This window comes from Vulpes lagopus, chromosome 8, assembly GCF_018345385.1.
Source record: "Vulpes lagopus strain Blue_001 chromosome 8, ASM1834538v1, whole genome shotgun sequence".
Classification (NCBI taxonomy): domain Eukaryota; kingdom Metazoa; phylum Chordata; class Mammalia; order Carnivora; family Canidae; genus Vulpes; species Vulpes lagopus.
Window position 1 is genome coordinate 25357904 of NC_054831.1, and position 24371 is coordinate 25382274.

A 24371-nucleotide genomic window follows, 5' to 3' on the forward strand; every position below is an offset into this window, starting at 1 on the left:
ACAAAAATTTAAACACTATTTTTAAAGCAAAATTTGCTTATGGCAAAATCAAGTAACACTGTTCAAATAATACAAAGGGAAAGACCCCACTGTTCAAATATTTCATGAGAACTTCTTGACAACCTGTTTCCTTTCCAAAATGACCTGAGCTTGGAAGCCTTCCAAATCAACTCAAAGACCTCGCCCCAAGCACCCAAAGTTCTCCTATTCGGGAACTTCACTCTTTTCTATAACCGCCTGCCTTCCTAAGAGGATAAACTTTCCCAAGTCGGATTCTTCGTCTCCTCCACGTGCTGGATCCCTGTGTCAGCCCTTTTTCTCCCACTTTCTCTCGGCCTTTATGCCTGACACGCGGCCCCAGCCCTGCCTTCAGCGACCTCCTGGGGAGCAGCCTCGCGTCCTCCCAAGCCAGAGCGAGCCCCCGCCCCCTCGTCGCCCCGCCCCTTCGAGGCCCCGCCCCCGCGCCCCGTCCCGCCCCGGGGGCGGAGCCCCGCTCTGCTCTCGCCCCACGCCCCGCCCCCTCGAGGCCCCGCCCCCCACGCCAGCGGCCCCGCCCCCCACGCGCCCCGTCCCGCCCCGGGGGCGGAGCCCCGCTCTGCCCTCGCCCCACGCCCCGCCCCCTCGAGGCCCCGCCCCCCGCCCCGTCCCGCCCCCCACGCCCGCGGCCCCGCCCCCGCGCGCCCCGTCCCGCCCCAGGGGCGGAGCCCCGCTCTACCCCGCGCCCCGGCGGAACCCCCCCGGCCAAGCCCTTCCCCCGGGAGGAGGAGCCCCGCGCCTCCCCTCCCCTGCCCACCTCCCGACCTATCCCCGCTGCGCGTTCCCGGGACCTTCCCGCGTCCATCCCTGCGCAGCCGTGCGCGGACGGCGGCCGAGACCGCGCTGCGCCCTGCGCCCGAGGCGACGTGCGGGCCTCGCCGCAGCGCTGGGGGTGTCGAGGGGCGCGGGCCCGAAGTCGGTGAGTGCAGCCTCCGCCCCTCCGTGGCCCGCGCGGTGGGGAGCCGCCGGGGAGGCGGTGCGCGCAGCCCCCGCGCTCGGGAGTGCCCGCTTCCCCGCGGCCTGCGCCGGGACCGCGCTGTGACCGGCAGCTGGAAGCATCCCTTACGGAACTGCACCCCAGGCGCGTGTTTTGGGTGGCTTGTTTACCGTGTACCTCCCTGCATTTACCCCGGGGAGGCTCCCCTGGGGCCCTGTCTCCGCACCCTGCATCTCCCCGCCCCACCTAGAGAAAGGGGCAGAAAGCCGCCAGGGTAGAGCCTCCCTCCGGGAGTGAGTGATTAACCCCAGAGAGGAAGACGCTCGCTCGGAAGCCCCTCTCCTCGGCCGCTTCCAGTGTGGTCCGCTGGGGAGCCGCGAACCCGCGAGCCCTGGAGGGAGGGGGCTTGAGACTAGGCAAGACGCCCCCCTCAAATCTGTGTCCTCAAATCTGCCTCCACTCCCTTAAGGCTGTGGCAAAGACAGCTCGCTGCCCAGTTTCCCATCCATAAGCATCCCTCAAAAGAACATGCCCACGCGTTAAGAGATTTCAAGGGTTAGATGCATTTCGGATGAAAGGTTTTCCAGAAGCTTCCTCAGTTGGAGATGACCTGGGCGGCCACTGAGAGCTAGCTGGTTGAGGTTAAGGCCCCTGAAGTCAGGCAAGTCTTGCAACCCAACACTTTTGTCAGGATAGCCTCGACAATGTCTTGAAGGTCTGATAAGGAGAAACAGCACTACCCTTTAGCGAAAATAAAGCACCATCCCCCGTAAAATACACGTTATTGAATGTGCTGCTAATTCGACTGTGAGAAAGCGTGGATATAGTAAGATCTCCATTTTGGAGATTTTTAATTGTCTTTTAGAATTGTTAAACTACAGTAGTAACCACTCTGCCAGGTACCTACTTAGTTCTTTGCGTTTTCATCGTAAATTACAGTCCTGTGCAGGTGAGGAAACAGGTGGCTAAGTAGTGTACCTTGGGTAAGGGGCAGGCCCGGGGGGACATCTAGCTGTGAGAAGCCAGGGCTCAGGCCATTCAGACTCCAACATCTGAATGCTTTATACATAAACTCTTAGTGAACTTGTTTGATTTGGGGCAGGGAGAGATGAGGGTCACAGATAGCCATACATCAAGGTTAAAACAACCTCAGCTGTTATCAGTTACCAGGGATAATTATCTGCAGTTAAGCTGGACGTGGCCTCTCCCTGCTCTGAACTAACATGACCCCGTGTCTGCACTTGTCATAGTTCTGAGCTCTGCCTTGTCGTCACATACACGGTGCCCCTCCTGGTGGGGTGTTCCTGGGAAGACGAGATCTACATCTGTGTCTCTGTGTCCCTTACACTCTTCTCTTCCATCACCATTTCTCCTCTAAAGTGCTGCTGATAAATCAGCAGTAATAGGCTGGAATGATTGGTATGGCTGAAGTAGGGGCGGGGGTATGAAGAAAGCTTGGAGGCGAGTTTGGGGCCCAACTCGGGGTGCAGGTGGTAAGTACCAAAGGCCAGCTCCCATTCAGGCTGCTGCAACGTCAAAGAAGGGGGCTCCCATGACATGATGCCTTAGCATGCTGTCAGTGCTTAATAAGTGTTTTCTGCATGGAGAAACGTGAGAGGGGCCAGAAAGGGAAACCATTGCTGGGAAACGGGGCCACACCCTGCCATAGCTGGTCCATCTCTTTGATCTGACCCCTCTTCTCAGCCACACTCCCTCTGTGACCATATATACTTTTCAAGTCAATGGCAAAAAATAGCTGCTCAAAAGTTTGGAACTTTGCACCCACCAGAAATGCCAGAGAAAAACTAGCTCAGTCAGTGGCTTCTTTTCCCCATAGCTGCCTGCAGGGATGCCGGAAGGACCATCTGTGAGGAAGTTTCACCACTTGGTCTCCCCCTTTGTGGGGCAGCAGGTGGTCAAGACAGGGGGCAGCAGTAAGAAGCTGAATCCTGCCAGCTTTCAGTTCCTGTGGCTCCAGGATGCCCAGGTGAGTTCATCGGGGCTTGTTTGCTACCTCCTGTAAATGGGCTGGCTCCATCAGCACATCCTGTGACTTCCCTTAGAACTTCTCTCAAGAATTTTAAACTAGCACTTCCTTGAGCCCAGGACAACCATGCTAGGACCCCACGCAGCTCCTCCTCTTTAGGTCTGATGTTTCTCAGCCAGAAGTGGGCATCTCAGTGGCCTGTGGAACTCTAAAATGTATACTGTGCACACATGAGCTAGAGATTCAGATTCAGAGTGTAGTGATTCTGGTCACCCAGGGTCCAGCTGACTGATGTATGCCTCTGGTTGGGAACGAGCAAGGAGGTAAGGAAGGCACTTAGCCTTCTGATCTAGATTCAGGTCGGCTCATCTACACCTTGAGCATGAGTCAGAATTGCCTCCAGGGCTACTGTGGTCTGACTTGTGCCTCCTTCTGGAAGCATGCTTCTTACCCTATCCCAAATCACTCTTCGAGTCATGGTGAACTACCCAGGGCTCCTCAACCAATCCTTCTTGCCCACGGTTTTGACACATTCCCCACCCCCCACCCCCATTTGGGCAGATCTTCCTTTTTTCCCCCACCTCTGCCCCCATTCCTGTCCCTTCATGTGACTGGTAATTCCTCGTCGTCATCGTCAGCCTTGCCATTACATCCTCCGAGAAGCCTGGCCAGTTTCCCATCCATAAGCATCCCTCAAAAAACATGCCCACGTGTTAAGAGATTTCTAAGGGTGGGGAGAGACTTCTCTGTGCTTGCAGGGCACCCTGTACTTCCCTCTATTGGATCTTTATTGCTGAATTGGTCCTACTGGTTGAGCAGAGGAGACAGACTGACAAGGCAGGGCCTGAGCCCTCATAGTATTGTATGCCCAACACTTAGCTGAGTGCCGGCTCTTAGGAAGCATATATATGGTAATAAGCTATAGAAAAAGTAAATTAGCTCCTTTGCTTTGCTGTGTGCTCCTAAGCAAATTACTTAATCTCTTAGTTGGAGTTTCTACAATTGTAAAATGGAGATAAATTGCTTAGCAGTTAAAATTGTGTTAAATAGACTTTATGGCTGACATAGGTGCTCAATAAAGGTTAATCCTCTTTTTTCCACCTTGTCCTTCAAACACATCTTGTGGGTTATAAAACCTTCTTGGTTAGAACTGAAAAGAGATCTTCTAGACCTTTACTTATTTTTTTTTAATTTTATTTATTTATTCATGAGAGACAGAGAGAGAGGCAGAGACACAGGCAGAGGGAGAAGCATACTCTATGCAGGGAGCCCGACGCTGGACTCAATCCCAGGACTCCAGGATCACACCCCGGGCTGAAGGCAGGCGCTAAACCACTGAGCCACCCAGGGATCCCCTAGACCTTCACTTATATTTTCTACATTTGGAGATAGAGAATCAGAGAGGGAGAACACTCCACCCAAGTTGATATGTCAGCCTGATATGGGCTAGCTGGATCCCAGGCCACCTGACCTCCAGATCTGCGCTCCTCCCATGAGAGCTTTTGGACTCTGACCAGATTACTGAAAGGTTTACAGGGGTAGGATTGGATCCTTTCATCTCTGGAACCTTAGCCCGTGCCTGTCCCAGATCTGGCTCTCAGAGAATATTTACGGAATGGCTGAGTGGACAGAAGAATGTGTGGATAGGGAGCCTCGAGATGGAACTGCGAACTGGTTCCTAGTAAACCGACACAGAAATTGGTGTTGTGGGACCCCGAGAACCCTGAGGGACAGAGAACTGTCTCGCATGTGGTTGGTAAGTTCTCATCACTGTGCTCCCTTCTCTGTGCCTCTACCTCCTAAGGATCTGAGTTGAATTTGGAAAGGAAGACCTCTCTCTCCAACGGGGAAGCCTGTTAGGTAATTGAATGGGAAGGGGGGAAGCATATAATGCCCATTGGAGGGCCTCAGCAGAGAAGAGGTCCTTGTGGCCTGAAGTAAAAGGTTTCATGGAGGAGGTAAGATTTGAGTTGGACCTTGAAGGATGAAAGATTTAGGTGGACCAGAAGGAAAAGAAAGGGCATTTCAGATTTGTGAAGCAGTCACAGGCGAATGGAGATAGAATGAGCAACCTAGGCTAATGAAGCAGGGAAAAGATTGGTTCTACCCTCTACCACCCGTTTTTCTGGCCTGTCTCTTCTGTGTCTTTCCTCGTTGGTTCTCCAGTTTCTGTATTTGGAATTGTGTTTAATTATGACAGATTCAGAAGAGCAGTTTCTTCATGTCTGGAGCTTTGGTTTTTGCCTCTGCCCATTGACATAGCGTGAAGTCCTGAGGAGGTGGTCCAGGATATATGGGAGAACACGAGGTCATCGGGCACCAAGCTCCTTCTACAGAATTTTACTGCTGCCAGTTTGTGTATGGTGTGCATCGCTGTGTGCTAATTATTCCTAACAAAGGAAAAGTATTATGAATTAAATAAGAGGACTAGGGACGCCTGGGTGGCTCAGTGGTTGAGCATCTGCCTTTGGCTCAGATCATGATCCTGGGGTCCTAGGATCGAGTCCCGCATCAGGCTCCCCACAAGGAGCCTGCTTCTCCCTCTGCTTGTGCCTCTGCCTCTCTCTCTCTCTCTCTGTGCCTATCATGAATAAATAAATAAAATTTTAAAAAAATACAAGGATGACAATTTGTATTTATTTCTTAGCTAATCTGTGAAAACATTGGCAGCATATCTTCTCAGTCATTCTAGGGTGGTCCTGCTGTCTAGCATGGACCTATGTTACTGCTAATCTAATTCTTCTAGCTTTCAATCACTTTTTTTAAAAAAGATTTTATTTATTTATTCACGATAGACAGAGACAGAGACACAGGCAAAGGAAGAAGCAGGCTCCATGCCAGGAGCCTGACGTGGGACTCGATCCCGGGACTCCAGGATCGCGCCCTGGGCCAAAGGCAGGCACCAAACCGCTGAGTCACCCAGGGATCCCTGCTTTCAATCACTTTGAAAACCATGTGCTAACCACTCGTATCACTGCAGCTAAGAGCAAAGCCAGATCCAAAATACTCAACTTGGGGAGCTTCATGGAAGAGGCAAGAAGGGATAAGTTTGCATTAGGCCTAATATCTGCATATACTTCTAGTCTTCCCTTTTCTGGATCTGTAAGGCTGTCTTCATCCATTCAGACTACTGTAACAGGATAGCACAGACTAGGTAGGTAGGTGGTTTATAAACAAGAGAAATTTATATCCCACAGTTCCAGAGAATAGAAATCCAAGATGAGACAACCTGGCAGTTTTGGTGTCTGGTGAGAACCTGCTTCCTGGTTCATAGCCATCTTCTTGCTGTCTTCACATGATGCCGGGGCAAGGGCACTTTCTGGGATCTCTTCTATAGGGACACTAATCCCTTTTAGGAAGACTTCACCCTCATGACCTAATTACCTCCTGGAGGTGCCACCTCCAGATACCATCACATTGTGGGTTAAGTTTCAACATACAGATTAGGCGGTTGGTGGTGTGAGGGGAGGTGGCCACAAGTCCATAGCAAAGACTTAGATCGTGTTCGGTTTTTTTTTTTCTAGGTCCATGGAAAGAAATTATTCCTTAGATTTGATCCAGATGAAGAACTTGGGTCCCTTGGCAATGTCTCACTGCCTGAGCCTCTACAAAAAGGAGAGAGGGAGGAAGAGGACGAGGACCAAAAGCAGGCCTTGAGGCCCAGCAGCCAGAACATCTCTAACGAGTCCTCTCAGCCCCTGGAGCTTGTCATTCCCAGTGGAGACAGTGGTTTGGAGTGTTTGCAGGGAGACACTTCTGCTGGAGGAGGTGCTGAGAGGTGGCTGCAGGTCAGCTTCGGTTTATTTGGCAGCATTTGGGTGAACGAGTTCTCCAGAGCAAAGAAAGCAAACAAGAGGGGTGACTGGCGGGACCCCATTCCGAGGTAATGGCGTGGTTGAACATGCTGTGGGTCATGGCTCTGCAGGGCCTGTGGGTTTTCACTCGGGTCCCATGTGCTGGTCGGGGGCTGGGCTCTGTGGGCTCACTCAGGTGAGCTCTGCAGCAGCCCTCTTCCTCAGAGACAGAAGACACCTCGCTGGCCACCTATAGGTCTGTGCTCAGAGTGGGTGGAAGTGTATTGGGACAGCTTAGAAAAGGGAAGAACTTTCCCAATAAGCATGGGACATTTTATGGCTTGACTAGTGCACTCTGAATTTAGGGACAGAATTGTCCCCATTTTAATCCGTTGAATGGTGGGAAGAATATCTTGGTGTGTAAAACCCCATCCATGTTCAGGATTATTTCCTCAGTGCAGATTTTCCCCCAGGAGTCGTTGCTGGTCACTGAGAATAAACATTCTCATGGCCTTGGAGAAGTGCTCACTTAGCTGAATTTTTTTTAAAGATTTTATTTATTCATAAGAGAGACACACACGGAGAGGCAGAGAGAGATACAGGCAGAGGGAGAAGCAGGCTCCATGCAGGGAGCCTGATGCCGGACTTGATCCTGGGACTCTAGGATCACGCCCTGGGCCAAAGGCAGGCGCTCAACCGCTGAGCCATGCAGATGTCCCTTTAGCTGAATTCTTAACTAGTTTTGAATTATTTGTATACTTTTTAATCAATTTGTAGTGGCTTTGTATATTATGTGTTAACCTTTGTGATATGTAGTGCCAGTATTGTTTCAAGCCTACCTGTGTCTTTTGATAATGTTTATGCTTTTTGGCATTCAAGATTTAAAAATTTTTTAGGAGTGCTTAGGTGGCTTAGTCGATGAAGGGTCGGACTCCTGGTTTTGGCTCAGGTCATGATCTTATGGATTGTGGGATGGAGCCCTGCATCATATCTGGCTCCATGTTCAGTGGGGAGTCACCTGTAGATTCTTACCCTCTGCCCCTCCCCCCATTCATGCACTCCTGCTCTCTAAAATAAATCTAAACAATTTTTAAAAATATCTCAGGCAGCCCGGGTGGCTCAGTGGTTTAGCGCTGCCTTCAGCCCAGGGCATGATCTTGGAGACCCAGGATCAAGTCCCACGTCAGGCTCCCTGCATGGAGCCTGCTTCTCCCTCTGCCTGTGTCTCTGCCTTTCTCTTTCTCTCTCTCTGTGTCTCTCATGAATAAATAATTAAATAAAAATATCTATTGAAGTATAGTTGACATCAAGGTTATGTCAGTTTCAGGTGTAGAACGAAATGATTCAACAATTCTAGACATTACTCAGTGTTCACGATGATAAATGTAGTCATCATCTATCACCAAACAATGTTATTACAGTATTATTGACTATATTCCCTATACTGTACTTTTCATTTCTGTGACTTACTTATTTTAGAACTGCAAGTCTTTACCTCTTAATCCTCTGTACCTATTTTGTCCATCCTCCCACCCCTTGGGACTTTACATTTTTGTGGGGTCATTGGTCCATAGTTTTCTTGATAGTTCTTAAGGTTTCTCCTCTTGCCAAAGAAGGCCCCTTCTACCTAAAAGTCACACTACTCTTCCATTTTCTAAAGTTCCATAATTACATATCTTTATGTTCAGAACTATAGTGTTTATTTATGGTATGACATAGGGCTGGTAAGATGCTTTGGGACTGTAAAAACAACTCAGACTGGATTGAGTGGGGAGGAGATTTTTTGGCTCACATAATGGGAAGTTTTGATTGACAGTGGGCATTGGTGTTGACTCAGTTCCCAGCTATGGGCTTCACGTGCTTGTGATTATCTTGTCTGTGCATTTATCCACATGTTGGTCTCGTCCTTAGACCAGCAGCAAGAGGCCCTTGTAGTCCAGGCTTTATGTCCACACAGGAAGAGAGAAGAGGGGAAGAGAAGGTCATTTCTTGAAGTTCAGATGAGCAAGGAGAGCTTTCTCAGAAACTCTCAGCAAACCTCTCATGGCATGAAGCTGGCTCATGGGCTGAATTAGTCACCAGTCAGGGCAATGGAAATGCTCTTCACTAACAAGCCTCATCCCTAACTGGGTTTTCAAATTTATTGTCCCAGAGTTAATACACATCATTCTCTTATTTTTTAAATATATTCTTGTGAAGTTATATCTGCCTTTTTTTTCTTCTTCATGTTTTTTATTTTCCTTTGTCACCTACCCCCCTTTTTTTCTTAGTCCTACCAAAGTTTTATCAGCTTTGTTGATCTTTCAAACAAATGATATTAGTTTTATATACTCTATATGGGAAGAGTATTTTCTGATTTTCCAAATGTTTCAGTGGGGTCATCATTTTGTTTTGTTGTCATTTTTTTATTGGATTGTGATCAGGATATCAAGCCTGTAAGTTTTCTACTTTGGGCATCTATTAAAATTTGCAGCCAAACACATCATTGATCTTTGCTTATATTTTGTGTACATAAATGAAGATATAGTATGTTATGTTCATGAAAAGTAAAACATTATGTAACTGTTAAGAACAAGTTATTGCTTTATTGCTTTGCTCATGCAAATTCTCCCCATCCTTACTTATTTTTTGTTTATTTAATATGTCAAACGTGGGAAGAGGAGCATTAAAATCCTCTAGGGTGATTGTGGTTTTAGGAAGTTCCTCCTTGCCTTTCTATGTGTTCATGTGTTTGCTATCCTGTTGTCCAAAGCATCAAGGCCTCTGACTCTCACAGGTTCTTTGTAGTGTTATTATTAAATAACAATACACCCTCGGAGAGCCTGGGTGGCTCAGTCAGTTAAGGGTCTTGATTTGGGCTCAGGTCATGATCTCAGGCTCGTGAGTTCGAGCCCCACATCAGGCTCCATACTGAGCATGGAGTCTGCTTAAGATTCTCTCTTCTCTCCTCTCCCTCTGCCCCTTCCCTCCACCTCTCCCTCTCTTTTTCTCTGTCTCATTCTCAAAACAATAAAGTAAAATAAAATAATAGCATACTCTCTATTTGCCTTTGTCTTGAATTCTGCTTTTCTTTTTTTTCCTTTAATTTCAGTTAATTAACATATTATTGGTTTCAGAGGTAGAGTTCACTGATTTCATCAGTCTTATATAATACCCAATGCTCATTACATCATCCAGTTACCCTGTCCCATCACCCGCTACCCTCCAGGGACCCTCAGTTTGTTTCCTATGATTAAGAGTCTCTTGTGGTTGTCTCCCTCTCTGATTTCATCTTGTTTTATTTTTCCCTCTCTTGCCCTATAATCCTCTGTTTTGTTTCTTAAATTCCACATATGAGTGAAATCATGTAATTGTCTTTCTCTGATGGACTTATATAACTTAGCATAATACTCTCTAGTTCCATTCACGTTGTTGCAAATGGCAAGATTTCATTTTTTTGATGGCTGAGTAATATTCCAGTGTATGTAAATAAGCCACATCTTTGTCCATTCATCTGTTGATGGACATCTGGGCTCTTTCCATAGTTTGGCTATTGTGGACATAGCTGCTATAAACATTGGGGTGCAGGTGGCCCTTCAGATCACTATATTTGTATCTTTGGGATAAATTCCCAGTAGTGCAATTGCTAGGTTATAGGACAGCTCTATTTTCAACTTTTTGAGGAACCTCCATACTATTTTCCCAGAGTCGCTGCACCAGCTTGCAATCCCACCAAGTGTAAGAGGGTTCCCTGTCCCTCACCAACATCTGTTTCCTGACTTGTTATTTTTAGCCATTCTGACTGGTGTGAGGTGGTATCTCATAGTAGTTTTGATTTGTATTTTCCTGATGCCAAGTGATGTGGAGCATTTTTTCGTGTGTCCATTGGCCATTGTATGTCTTCTTTGGAGAACTGTTTATGTCTTCTGCCCATTTCTTGATTGGATTATTTGTTCTTTGGGTGTTGAATTGTTAAGTTCTTTACAGATTTTGGATACTAGCTCTTTATCTGATACGTCATTTGCAAATATCTTCTCCCATTCTGTTGATTATCTTGAGTTTTTTTTACTGTTCCCTTTGCTGTGTAGAAGTTTTTTATCTTGATGAAGTCCCAATCGTTGATTTTTCCCTTTGTTTCCCTTGCCTTTGGAAACATGTCTAGCAAGAAGTTGCCATGGCCAGGGTCATAGAAGTTGCTGCCTGTGTTCTCCTCTAGGATTTTGATGGATTCCTGTCTCACATTCGTTCATTTTTGAGTCTATTTTTGTATATGGTGTAAGGAAATGGTCTAGTTTCATTCTGTATGTGGCTGTCCAATTTTCCCAACAGTATTTGTTGAAGAGGCTGTCTTTTTTCCAGTGGATATTCTTTTCTGCTTTGTCTAAGATTAGTTGACCATAGAGTTGAGGGTCCCATTTCTGGGTTCTCTATTCTGTTCCATTGATCTGTGTGTCTGTTTTTGTGCCAGAACCATGATCACAGCTTTGTAATGTAGCTTAAAGTCCTGAATTGCGATGCCGGTTTTGTTTTCCTTTTCAACATTCCTTGGACTATTTGGGGTCTTTTTAGTTCCATACAAATATTAGGATTATTTGTTCCAGCTCTGGGAATAATGTTGCTGGTATTTTGATAGGTATTGCATTGAATGTGTAGATTGCACTAGGTAGCATAGACATTTTAATAATATTTGTTCTTCTCATGTATGAGCATGCAACATTTTTCCATTTCTTTGTGTCTTTCTCAATTTCCTTCATGAGTGTTCTGTAGTTTTCTGAATACAGATCCTTTGTCTCTTTGATTAGGTTTATTCCTAGATATCTTATTGTTTTGGGTTCAATTGTAAATGGGATTGTCTCTTTAATTTCTCTTTCTTCTGTCTCATTTGTTAGTGTGTAGATATGCCACTGTTTCCTGTGCGTTGATTTTATATCCTGCCACTTTGCTGAATTCCTGTATAAGTTCTGGCCATTTTAGGCTGGAGTCTTTTGGATTTTCCATATACAGTGTCATGTCATCTGTGAAGAGTGAGAGTTTCAGCTCTTCTTTGCTGATTTGGATGCCTTTTATTTCTTTTTGTTGTCTAATTGCTGAGGCCAGGACTTCTAGTACTGTGTTGATCAGTAGTGGTGATAGTGAACATCCCTTCTGTTCCTGACCTTAGGGGAAAAGCTCTCAGTTTTTCCCCACTGAGAATGATTTTGCTGTGGGCTTTTCATATATGGCTTTTATGATGCTGAGGTATGTTCCCTCATTCTTAGACTGTGAAGAGTTTTAATCCAGAAAGAATGCTGAATTTTGTGAAATGCTTTTTCTTCATCTATTGAGAAGATCATATGGTTCTTGTCCTTTCTTTTATTAATGTAGTGTATTGCAATTATTGATCTGCAGATATTGTACCACCCTTGCAGCCCAGGAACATATTCCACTTGGTTGTGGTGAATAATCCTTTTAATATACTGTTGGATCCTATTGGCTAGTGTCTTGGTGGGAATTTTTGCATCTATGTTCATCAGGGATATTGGTCTGTAATCCTCCTTTTTGATGGGGTCTTTGTCTAGTTTTGAGATCAAGGTAATGCTGGCCTCATAGGAAGAGTTTGGAAGGGCAACCCCAATGGCCCAGCGATTTGGCGCCGCTTTTGGCCCGGGGTGTGATCCTGGAGACCCGGGATCGAGTCCCACGTCAGGCTCCCTGCATGGGGCCTACTTCTCCCTCTGCCTGTGTCTTTGCCTCTCTCTTTGTGTCTGTCATGAATAAATAAATCAAAATCTTTTTATTTTTTTATTTAAAAAATTTTTTTTAATAAATAAAAATCTTAAAAAAAAAGTTTGGAAGTTTTCCTTCCGTTTCTATTTTTTGAAACAGTTTCAGAAGAATGGGTATTAATTCTTCTTTAAATGTTTGGTAGAATTCTGCTAAGAGGCCATCTGGCCCTGGACTCTTGTTTTTTGGGAGATTTTTGATTACTGATTCAATTTCTTTGCTGGTTATGGGTCTTTTCAGGTTTTCTATTTCTTCCTGTTTCAGTTTTGTTTATACATTTCTAGGAATGCATCCATTTCTTCCAGATTGCCTAATTTGTTGGCATATAGTTGCTTATAATATGTTGTTATAATTGTTTGTGTTTCTTCAGTGTTGGTGGTGATTTCTCCCCTTTCATTCATGATTTTATTTATTTAGGTCCTTTCTCTTTTTGATAAGTTTGGCCAGCAGTTTATCAATCTTAATTCTTTCAGAGAACCAACTCTTAGTTTCATTGATCTGTTCTACTATTCTTTTGGTTTCTATTTTATTGATTTCTGCTCTAATCTTTATTCTCTTCTGCTTGGTTTAGGCTTTATTTGCTTCTTTCTCTAGCTCCTTTAGGTGTAAGGTTAGTTTGTATATTTGAAACTGTTGTTTCTTTAGAAAGGCTTGTATTGCTATATACTTCCCTCTGAGGACCACCATTGCTGCATCCCAAATGTTTGAACAGTTCTGCTTTCATTTTCATTTGTTTCCATGAATTTTTAAAATTCCTCTTTGATTTCCCAGTTGACCCATTCATTCTTTATCTTTTTTAAAAAAGATTTTATTTATTTATCCATGAGACATGCAGAGAGAGATGGAGAGAGACATAGGGAGAGGAAGAAGCAGGCTCTCTGTGAGAAGCCTGATGCAGGACTCAATTCCAGAACCCTGGGATCATCCCCTGAGCCAAAGGCAGATGGTCAACCACTGAGCCACCCAGGGGCCCCCCCATTCGTTCTTCAGTAGGATGCTCTTTAGCCTCCATGTATTTAAGTTCTTTCCAAATTTCTCTCTCTCTTTTTTTAAAACAGTATTGAAGGCTATTTCTAAAGATCTTTTATTTATTTATTTATGGTAGACATAGAGAGAGAGCGAGAACGAGGCAGAGACACAGGCAGAGGGATTAAGCAGGCTCCATGCCGGGAGCCTGACACGGGACTCGATCCCAGGACTCCAGGACCGTGCCCTGGGCCAAAGGCAGGTGCTAAACCACTGAGCCACCCAGGGATCCCAGTTTTTCTCTTTAAAAAAAAAAAAGATTTTATTTATTCATGAGAGAGAGAAATAGGCAGAGACATAGGCAGATGGAGAAGCAGGCTTGATCCTGGATCCCGGGATCAGGCCCTGAGCTGAAGGCAGATGCTGAACCACTGAGGCACCCGGGTGTCCCCAAATTTTCTCTTGTGATTGAGTTCTGGTTTCAAAACATCATAGTCTGAAAATATTCAGGGAACGATCACAGTCTTTTGGTACTAGTTAAGACCTGATTTGTGACCCAGTATGTAGTCTGTTCTGGAGAATTTTCCACGTGTGCTGGAGAAGAATGTGTACTCTGTTGCTTTAGGATGGAATGCTCTGAATCTGTGAAATCCATCTGGTCCAGTGTATCATTCAAAGCCCTCGTTTCCTTGTTGATCTTCTGCTTTGATAATCTGTCCATTGCAGTGAGTAGGGTGTTAAAGTCCCCTGCTATTATTGTATTGTTCATGTGTTTCTTTTATTTTGTTATTAATTGGCTTATGTAATTGGATGCTCGCATGTTAGGGGCATAAATATTTACAATTGTTCGATCTTCTTTTTGGGTGGACCCTTTAATTATGACATAGTGTCTTTCCTCATCTCTTATTACAGTCTTTGGTTTAAAGTCTAATTTTTCTGATAGAAGGATTCTTTTTTTATATCTCTGGTTGAGTTCACAGGTGTTCAGAATGATTTGATAGCTATCTAGCTGAGTTCCTGGGACCAGACAAAACTAAGGTCTCCTATTCCTCTGCCATCTTGGACTCTCTGAATTCTGCTTTTCTTGATAGTCATAATGACACTCAGTGCTTGGTTGGTCCCCTACTTGTTTTTTTTCCACTTAGAGTGTGCTTTTTCACTTACTTTAGATATATTTCTTATGAACAGAGTGTATTGAGCTTTTGTATCTCTTTAAAGTCAAACCAAAACACTCTGTTTTGAAATAGGGTAACTATGGTGTTTGGATTTTCTTCCATTTGCCATTTTATTATACCTTGTTTGTTTTTTTTTCTGTTGAGTTTCTCAAGTTTCTTTTAAATTTTTTTTTTATTTTTTTACTCCTGTTGATTGCAAGTACTGCTATTCATCTTCTTTCTGTTGGTCATAATGTTCCCTTTAAATTAGACCTGTATTTTTTCTTCATTAACAGTGACCAAATGTTTAATAACATTAGTAACATGTTTCCCTTCTTACTGAATCTGGTTTTTTGCTCTCTTTCTTTCATCCTTTGGAGAGGACACCTTGGAAATATTTCTTTTTTTGTTTAATTTTTATTTATTTATGATAGTCACAGAGAGAGAGAGAGAGAGAGAGAGAGAGGCAGAGACATAGGCAGAGGGAGAAGCAGGCTCCATGCACTGGGAGCCCGATGTGGGATTCGATCCCGGGTCTCCAGGATCGCGCCCTGGGTCAAAGGCAGGTGCTAAACCGCTGCGCCACCCAGGGATCCCCTTGGAAATATTTCTACTTCACTACTTCTTTTCTGTCCTGTTCACCCCATATTTTGTGTTTGCTGAGATAGTTCAGAATTTTAGTTCTAGATTGTTAACTATATATTATTATTAATTATCTGTAATTAATTAATATTAAAAACACATTAATGTGGGTATCCTCTTTGTTTTTTTTTTCCTCTTTGTTTTTATTCAATTTTGAAACCGTTTATTTTTGTGCATGCAATGGTTACTAACAAGTCTATTTAGTAAGGTTAAGATTCTAGTTAAAAGAAGTGTTTTTGGGCAGCCCCGGTGGCTCAGCAGGTTTAGTGCCACCTTCAGCCCAGGGCATGATCCTGGAGACCCAGGATCGAGTACCATATCAGGCTCCCTGCATAGAGCCTGCTTCTCCCTTTGCCTGTGTCTCTGTCTCTGTCTCTCTCTCTCTCTCTCTCATGAATAAATAAATAAAATCTTTAAAAAAAACGTTTCCATCAAAGCTTTCAGAGTTCAGTTGTATGTCATAGAGCAGGGAGTAGCACTGAATTTGGCATAAGACTTATTTATAGCCTCCATGGAATCATCCTCAGTAGCGATTTTTCACCATTCCCTGATGGCAAGCATACCAGCTCCGTGCAGATGCTTCTTTTTTTTATATATATATATAAATTTATTTTTTTATTGGTGTTCAATTTGCCAACATATAGAATAACACCCAGTGCTCATCCCATCAAGTGCCCCCCTCAGTGCCCGTCACCCAGTCACCCCCACCCCCCGCCCACCTCCCCTTCCACCCCTGTGCAGATGCTTCTAAGCTTAGCACCAGATCTATTTGGACCCAGTCATGCTAACAACTCAAATTTGATATCTCTTTCGACACTCACAGAACGAGCATGAATCTTAAAAATGGGAGTCCAACCCTCTAGATCAGGTAAGCTAAATGTAGTCTTTCTATCCATTTTCCCTGGCCTTATCAGTGCTGGATGCAAAATGTCAGGTCTGGTAGTGGCCATCAGCACTTTAATGTTGCCTCAAGGATAAAACTCTCCATTTGATTGATCAGTTCCAGCATCGTTCTTTGTACTTCATTGTCTCCTTCAGCAGCAGCATCAAAATGAGCCCCTCCACTAGCATCAATTTCATAAAAGAGATAAGGCAGGCTTGTTTTGTTCTGGGCATTTCAGAGAGTTCATGAACCATTCGATTGCCCTGTTCACAGACATACTTCTGTACAAGTTCACATCCCATAACTCGAACGAAGAAGCACCAGTCCTGTTAGCCACTGACCAAGCACAGAGTGTTTTGCCTATACCCATGGACCAAAGATTAGCACACCCTTGGGAGGCTCAATGTCAAGGTTAACAAACCTCCCTGGATGAAGTAATGGGGTTTCAACTACCAAAGTTTCTGAATCTCTTCCTTAGAGCCAGCCACATCACTGCATGTGACATTAGGTTTTTCCTCCACCTGCATCATGATAACCATTGCGTCAATCTTAGGAGGCAGTGGAATGTGAATTTGATACTTATTTCCATCCATACCAACTCTCTTCCCTTCTTCAATGTTGGTAGGTGCTACTTGATCACTGAGGTCCACCACAAATGTAGCCATGTGCTTCACGTTGATAATGCACTTTGGGTCCTCCAAATCAGCGCTGATCATCTCTGTGCACCTCACAGCCTGCAGAAGCTGTTCACTCTGCAGTGTTCACTTTTCTGTAGCCAAATCACAAGAGTGAGGTGGGGCCAGGCCAGTGTCAGATTCTTTAATACCAGTGAGTTCATTCATCTGCTCAAGAAGGTGTTGCATGTCATCTTCAACCTGCTTTATCTGCCTAGAGTCAGTGCTCTGACCATATGTTTTCAGCAAGGCAATCTCCCCCTCACCCAGACCTCAGATGGGCTCATTGTCATCCTCCTCCTCATTCTCTGGTTGTCCGCAGATCAGCACTGAGGTAACCCAGCCTTTTAGGAGCTCCAAGTGCCTCTCAGCTCCTTAGTGATCACATGGCACCTCACTTGCTTCTGGCGGTCAGCATAGGTAGCTTCTGATTCAAGAATGCCTTCCTAACACATTACAGTTCTCAGCTGTGCTCTTGTACGGTCTCTTTAGATCTCTCACAATAAACATGTAGCCTAGGGCTGCCCTTCTGTCCTTTCCTTTCCCTGTTCCCTCGGCTTGAGGTCCCTGCTGACCTCATTTCTGTGGGGCATGTATTTTTCCTTGAGTAAACCTCAGAGACTGTGGTAGATGTGCCTCTGAATCCTTTTCCTCTAAAGTTGTCCTTCCAGGTGAGCACCTGGGGGGCTCAGTCAGTTAAGTGCTCAATTCTCGATTTCAACTCAGGTCGTGATTTCAGGTTGTGGGATATAGCCCTGACTCAGGCTCCATGCTCAACATAGAATATGCTGGTCCCTGCCCTGCTGCTCTCCCCACCCCCCCATCTCTCTCTCTCTCTCACACACATACACACATACACACACACACACACACACACACACTCCCTCTCAAATAAATAAATATAATTAAAAAAATAAGTAAACGAAGTTGCCCTTTTACTTCCACATCAGAATAGCATCCAGGTCAGATACATGGATGTATCTTCCATTCTGCCTCAGATGTGGGGTCTGGTCTGGTTATCTACCCTTACACAGTAACCCATTATTTCTTTATCAAAGTTCAAAGTTTTTCCTGTGTCCTTGGAATTCAGGAAGTCATGGGCATATATGTAGGGGTATGTATGTCTTGGTAAATCTTGCCTGGACTGGGAGTGGTGCCTCTTTGGCATCCATTTCTCTGTCTTTCCTAAAAAACTGCTTTTGTGCAAGTAGCCACACCTCCTGGGCTTTAAGACTTCTGTGCGTCATGTTATCTTCAGTGAACCTGTATGGCTATGATCAGAAAGTTGGAGCTATACATATGTTTTCTTTTAATTACTGCATGTAGCCCTGAGATTTTTATGATTCTGGCAGAGCCATCCCTTTTCTCCTTTGGAGTCTTGGCTTCCCTGGGTTAACTTTGACGTTAGAGTGGGACCTGTGTGTACGTATCCCCTCAATTACCTGTACTTAGAATCTTTTCTTTCTTTCCAGGTTGGTCTTGTACCTTAGCGGTGGCAGCTTCCTGGCATTTTATAATTGTCAGATGTCCTGGAGATCTTCGGCCTTGGTCCAACCCACCTCTGACATCTTGTCTGAAAAGTTCCATCGAGGACAAGCCTTGGAAGCCCTGGGACGGGAGCAGCCTGTCTGCTATACACTATTGGACCAAAGATACTTCTCAGGCTTAGGTATAACTGATGAGAAAGGGATGAGACCCACCTCAGGTCTCCTTGCGGCAATCACTTACTCGCCTTAGCTTCACTTCTTTCAGGTTTGACTGAGAAAGTTAGGTTAGACAATTTCTGGTTTTTCTCTTGGCTTCCGAATTTACATCCTAATTATATTATCAGCTGGAGTCTGCCCATGGCCACACCATAGCATAACTTCCTAAAGGGCAGGAGTCATGTCTTCTTTCTTTTTGAATCCTCTCGTGCCTGGTGCAGTGCCTGGCACACAGGAGGTACCTGATTACTCAGTCAGTGTCTTCAGGGAACGGGACACTGTGCAATTTGCTGAGGGAGAGCAGTGCATTTGCTAACAGGGCATCTAGCAGATGGAGCTGCCTGCTGGCAAAGCACAGATGCCTCAGGCCTCCATCAGGATCTTAAAAGCCATGAGTGAAGAAGCAGGTTCCCTCTCTGTTCAGATGTCCTGAGCAATGAAACCATGAGCATTTTCAGGTGAAGAAAAGAGCTGAGCAATTTGAAAACTAGAACAGCTAACTAGCTGAATTCTAAGACCTGACTGCTCTTACTACTATCTCCACAGAGGACTAAGTGCTTCTGTGACTGGCTACTGAGTCAGTTGAGTGAGCTGCTGGTGACAAAATCACCTCATATCCACTCCCCTCAGCAGCAGGGAGGAGGCCCAGGGGCTTGCCAGATGGTGGCCTTGCATTTTCACATTAAGACCTGTGGGAGCCCATGCACCCTGAGGGAGAAAGAGGCCTTCAGGAGTAGCCTGTGGGATATTTATAAGCAGGAGCTAATGCTCTCTTAAGTAGTTATTGTTACTAACAATAGTAAGAACAGCCGACATCTTTCAAGTGACTAACATGCCAGGTACCTGGTTTTATAACTGCTAGTCTGTAGAATAGCTACTTGTTAGTTTTCCCTTTATTCACATGAATAAACCAAAGCAAAGGACACATTGCTGCTAAGTGGTGCAGGTGAGATACGAATCCACGTAGTTTGCCAGGGAACTGAAGAGAAACGTGTGTGTGTGTGACTAGGGGTGTGATTATGAAGCCCTTGCAAAGAGCGGTGATGTCCTTCATCCATTATCCTGCACATGCTGAACATTTGCATTCTACCAAGTTCAGCTTCTCTCCTCCAGGAGATTATTAATGGCCCGGCAAGCATGAGCTCATTTCACTGCAACTTCAGATAGATTATGACAAATGCCTAGTAGAGGTTAAAGAAAGTGTGCCATTGGAGCGTTTTGAAGAGAGTTATTGATTCTGGAAGGAGGAGGGATCAAGGCTGGCTTCACCAAGAACGAGGCAGTAGTAGACAAATAGTGAAATAATACTTTCTAATACTTTATATTTCAGGCATTAGGCTTGACATTTTAAATAATAACAGCTAATATTTACTGAGTGGTTACCAGCCGCAGTGCTCAGCGTGTGTGTGTGTCAGTCAGTGTGTGCGAGAGAGAGAGAGAGAGAGAGAGAGAGGATTCTCATTTACTGCTCACAAAAGCCAGGTAACCGATCCCCATTTTACAGATGAGGAGTGTGAAGCTTATAGAAGCTAAGGAACTTGCCAGGGTCACATGGCTAGGATCCGATTGAGCAGGGGTTCAAATGCAGGCGGTCAGGTTCCATAGCCTGTTTTGATAACCTCTTCGCTGTAACATGGTCCATGGTTTTACCTTCACAACAACCTGCAAGGTAAGTAAGTATTAGCAAACTCACTTGGCAGACAGGGAAGTTGACTGAGAGTACGTGACTTGCCCACTTGCCAGGCCATGGTAGAGTTGGTTCTGGGTCCTCTGAGGGATCTCTCCTGCTGCCGCCATACCAGCTTCAGAAGTTTGTTGACTTTGTGGACTGGGCTTATCATGGATGTGTTGTTCTTCCTTCCCTTGTCCTCTCCCTGCTTCCTCCCAGGGAACATCATTAAGAATGAAGCCTTGTACAGAGCCGGGATCAATCCCCTTTCTCTTGGTTCACTCCTCAGTCCTCGGCATCTTGAGGCCCTCGTGGATCACGTGGTGGAGTTCAGTGCAGACTGGCTTCAGGGCAAGTTCCAGGGCAAACAGCAGCACACGCAGATCTACCAGAAAGAGCAGTGTCCCGTCGGGCATCCGGTCATGAAAGACGCATTCGGGCCTCCAGGTGGTTTCCAGAGGCTGACCTGGTGGTGCCCTCAGTGCCAGCCCAGGCTGCCACCCAACGAGCAAGAGCAGGCCCAGCTCTCCTAGCATGCTCCAGCCCTTCTTCACAGAACCTTGCCCTCAAGGGGCCGTGATTCCTTAATGTCAAGAAAGCAGGTGTTGTCGGCGTTTGGGTCTGAGTTCAGGAGTTTGAGAGCAGGGTGGGTCAGGGGGATGGAGTCAGTAGTGCTGCTAGCCATCTCGCTGGAGTTAGGTTGAAGGCGGTTTCTGCAGGGTTCCATTTTTTCCTTCTCTAGTTTTGGTTAATTCTTGCTATCTAATGCTGCCATTGGGAAAGATGAGAAAAATCCTGATGACGACAGTAAAGGGAAAAACCCAGTGGGGTGATGCGAAAGCACATGGAAAGCAGCTATGCTTCAATGTTACTTTGCAGGTGCTTGGTTTTGTGTTTGAAAACTTGGTTGATTGTAAGTCTCTCTGTTTAAGACACAGGAAAACAGAATTTTTTTTTCTTTGTTCTCCTAGAGGATGGAGTAGCACATGAGAGCAGTGCTCTGATTGAGCCTCCTGCCTGGATCCTTTTCCATGGGGTGGAGACCCCTGGAGAAGGGTCAGAGGAGGAGAGGGACCGGGGAATTGGCCACCTTCCCGTTGTGCCTAGGGGGCTTTAGGAAAAAGCCACTTACTTCCTCCTCAAGGTGATATATTTGACTGTTGGTATGTTGAGCAGCACAGGAATCGAGGGTTGTAGAGACACTGTCAGGCTGTTAGCAACAGCTATAAGAAAGTAGGACAGCTTTATTTATGAAAATAAAGCTCTGTGTTATTTTCTGTTGTCATCTTTATTTGGCGGCCCAGACTCTTACGCTGTGAATAACTGAGCTCTCAATGAAGGCGCCTACCTAGGGCCCACTGATGTAGCCTGATGCATCCACTTAAAAGGAACAGGACAGGGAGGGGGTGAATATACACCTGCTTTTCTGCTCATAGATGTGCTCCCCTGGCATGAAATCTGCCAAAGCACAGCTGGATTTACTTCTGTTGCACCAGCCTCTGGCCTGCAAATCACTATGTGATTTGCACTAGTGAAATTGAAAACAGTGGTTAATATTTCTGGCTTTCCCTTCATCTCTCTTATGTCATCAGAAGTTGTTAACACTGGGGAAGGCCATTTTATGGCTTAGTTGTAACCCGTAGAATAGTTAATATATACTGAATACATACCCTGGAAAGCTTTTAGCCTAGTTCTGGCCATATCATTTGCAGAAATCCCCACGGTGATGAGTACTCACTGTTACTGTCCTTGTTTTATAGATGAGGAAACTGAACTCCAGACTAGAGGCTGAGGAACTTGCTTAACATCACATAGTTAACAAAGTTCAAGGGCACGCACTTATCACCTACTATTTTGTGGTCCCCTCTGCATCAGGCCTCTGTAACTGTGCCCCAGTGCCAACCCCCGTGCTGGCTGACATCGTTAGGGGTATGTCCCTAGAAGTAGCCAAGCTTCCTTTGATCCATCTTCTCTAAAAATAGGCCCCTAGGAAGAAGCATCATTTGTGATGTCTCACAGATGAAGGGTTCTGTCATTAAATAATGCTCCCTCTTGGAGCTTTCTGGAGCTTATAGAAGGTTCCAAGAAATCCTGCACAATTTCCAAACCATTTTATCATGAAACCCATTTTACCAGGGCACCTGGGTGGTTCAGTCAGTTAAGCAGCTGCCTTCAGCTCAGGTCATAATCTTGGGGTCCTGGGATCAAGCCCTGCATCTGGCTCCCTGCTCAGCAGGAAATCTGCTTCTCCCTCTCCCTCTGCTTGCTGCTTCTTCCTCTGCTTGTGCACTCACTCTCTCTCTCTGCCAAATAAATAAAATCTTAAGAAACCCATTTTACCTTTACTCTTCTTTGGAACAGAGTGTAGAAAAGGCTGTAATCCATTAGGATCCAACATTTCTGCACACATGGTTTCAATCTGCTTCCAAATGTGCCTCTCCACAGTCTGATTTTCCTTTGGATTGTTACCTGTAACCAGTACAGCAACCCTGTTCAATCATGACAATTTTTCTTAAAGATTTTATTTATTAGCGAGAGAGAGCATGAGCCGGGTGAGGAGCAGAGGGAGAAGCAGACTCCCCGCTGAGCAGGGAGCCTGATGCTGGGCTCCAACCCAGGACTCCAGGATCATGACCTGAGTGAACCGAAGGCAGACAGTTAACCAACTAAGCCACCCAGGTGCCCCCAGTCGTCAAAATTCTTATATCGAATCTAAATCCTTCCTGCTTGTTTTGCACCACAAATCTCTTCTACAACTGTACTTTAGTTATCTTTTTTACTTCACAAACGTGCCAGTTCTTTTGGCCTTAGATTATGTATGCCTAAGAAAATAGCATGATCTGAAAGACTTAAAGACAAATGGATGCTCTCGCCATCCTGGAGGCTGGAAGTCTCCCAGTCAAGATGCTGGCAGGTTGATTCCTCCTGAGCTGTCCCTCTTGGGCTCGCAGCTGCCTTCTTGCTGTATCTTCCCAGGCCCTTTTCTCTATGTGCAGGCCCTCCTGGGTTCTCTGTCTCTCCTTAGAAGGACACCTGTCTTATGTATGTTTTAGGGCCCCACACTTAGGACAGTTCACCTTAATTACCTTTTTAAAGGTCCTATCCAAATATCCCATATGGTAGGTTAAGGCTTCAACATTGAAATGCCTGGGGGTGGGGGTGGGGGTGGGGGTGGTGGTGGTAGTAGTGGATACAATTCAGTCTGTAACAGGATACAAAGGGGTTTCAGAATCTTCAACTTCTCAGAGGCTATTTCTCCACAACTTTTTTTTTTTTAACTTAAATTAGTTGTAAAAACCCTACTTCCAGACCAGATGCTGTGAAAATACCATTTGAGTAATAATAGATTGCTATTTGTTTCTACAAGAATATATACACTCTTGCTTGTGGGGTGTGTGTGTGTGTGTGTGTGTGTGTGTGTGTATAATGTGAAAATGTGTGTGTGGGGCACCTGGGTGGCTCAGTCAGTTAAGCATCTGCCTTTAGCTCAGGCCATGATCCTGGGGTCCTGGAATCGAGCCCCACATCAGGCTCCCTGCTCAGCAGGGAGTCTGCTTCTCCCTCTTCTCCCTCTGCACCCCCCACTTGTGTGCACACTCTCTTTCATGTATACATACATATATATACTCACATATACATGTTTTCTTAATTCAAATTTACTTTTCTAACCCATATGGGATAATGTAAGTGTGAAATGTTAGGCATAAACTGGGGCAAAAATGGCATCCAGCCAATTTCTTCTAAGTCAACATCTGATCAGTACAAAAGGTCTATAGTACAGGAGGGAAATGGGATGCGAAGGCTCTAGAGACACTGGGCACCACAGCCTGCATGTGGGTCTGCACCTGTTGTGATTGGTGAAGAAAGAGAAGAATGCTGTTGTTGGAAGAGAAGTGCTAGGCCTGGAAACAGCAGTGCAAGGAGAGGTACGAGAGCATTGTGGGGTCAGGCTCCTGGATGACTAGCTTTACGGACACGGGGCTGGGAGGTTGGGAGCTGGTAATTTCTCAAGCTTGCCACCTGCCCTAGAGGAGCCCAGCTGCTGGCCGACAGGGAACATCAGCCAGGGGATGAGCAGGTTCTGTGAGGGAAGGGAATCCGATGTGAGGCATGTTGAGCTGGGGACACCTGTGTGGCACCTTACTGGGGGAGGGGACATACTCCTAGCTCTCCACAAATGCAGG

The 24371-nt window shown here is 45.5% G+C and overlaps 1 protein-coding gene and 1 pseudogene across 1 annotated transcript; one reads left to right on the plus strand and one right to left on the minus strand.

Moving 5' to 3' along the window:
- The first annotated feature begins 805 nt into the window (after positions 1-805).
- On the plus strand, positions 806-21461 carry NEIL2 (nei like DNA glycosylase 2). The gene is made up of 5 exons (XM_041767978.1): positions 806-955; positions 2811-2960; positions 6485-6843; positions 18288-18484; positions 20407-21461. Exons 2-5 carry the CDS (start codon positions 2823-2825, stop codon positions 20718-20720), a joined length of 1008 nt encoding a protein of 335 aa, XP_041623912.1. The 5' UTR covers positions 806-955; positions 2811-2822; the 3' UTR covers positions 20721-21461.
- Positions 15113-18265, minus strand: LOC121498048 (annotated as a pseudogene).
- Positions 21462-24371: the final 2910 nt, after the last annotated feature.

Excerpts from the sequence above, each read along its gene's own strand:
- NEIL2 (XM_041767978.1), top strand. The coding sequence starts at position 2,823 with ATGCCGGAAGGACCATCTGTGAGGAAGTTTCACCACTTGGTCTCCCCC. Across the intron at positions 2,961-6,484 it reads TGTGGCTCCAGGATGCCCAG|GTCCATGGAAAGAAATTATT; the intron begins GTGAGTTCATCG and ends TTTTTTTTCTAG. Across the intron at positions 18,485-20,406 it reads AAGATACTTCTCAGGCTTAG|GGAACATCATTAAGAATGAA; the intron begins GTATAACTGATG and ends GCTTCCTCCCAG.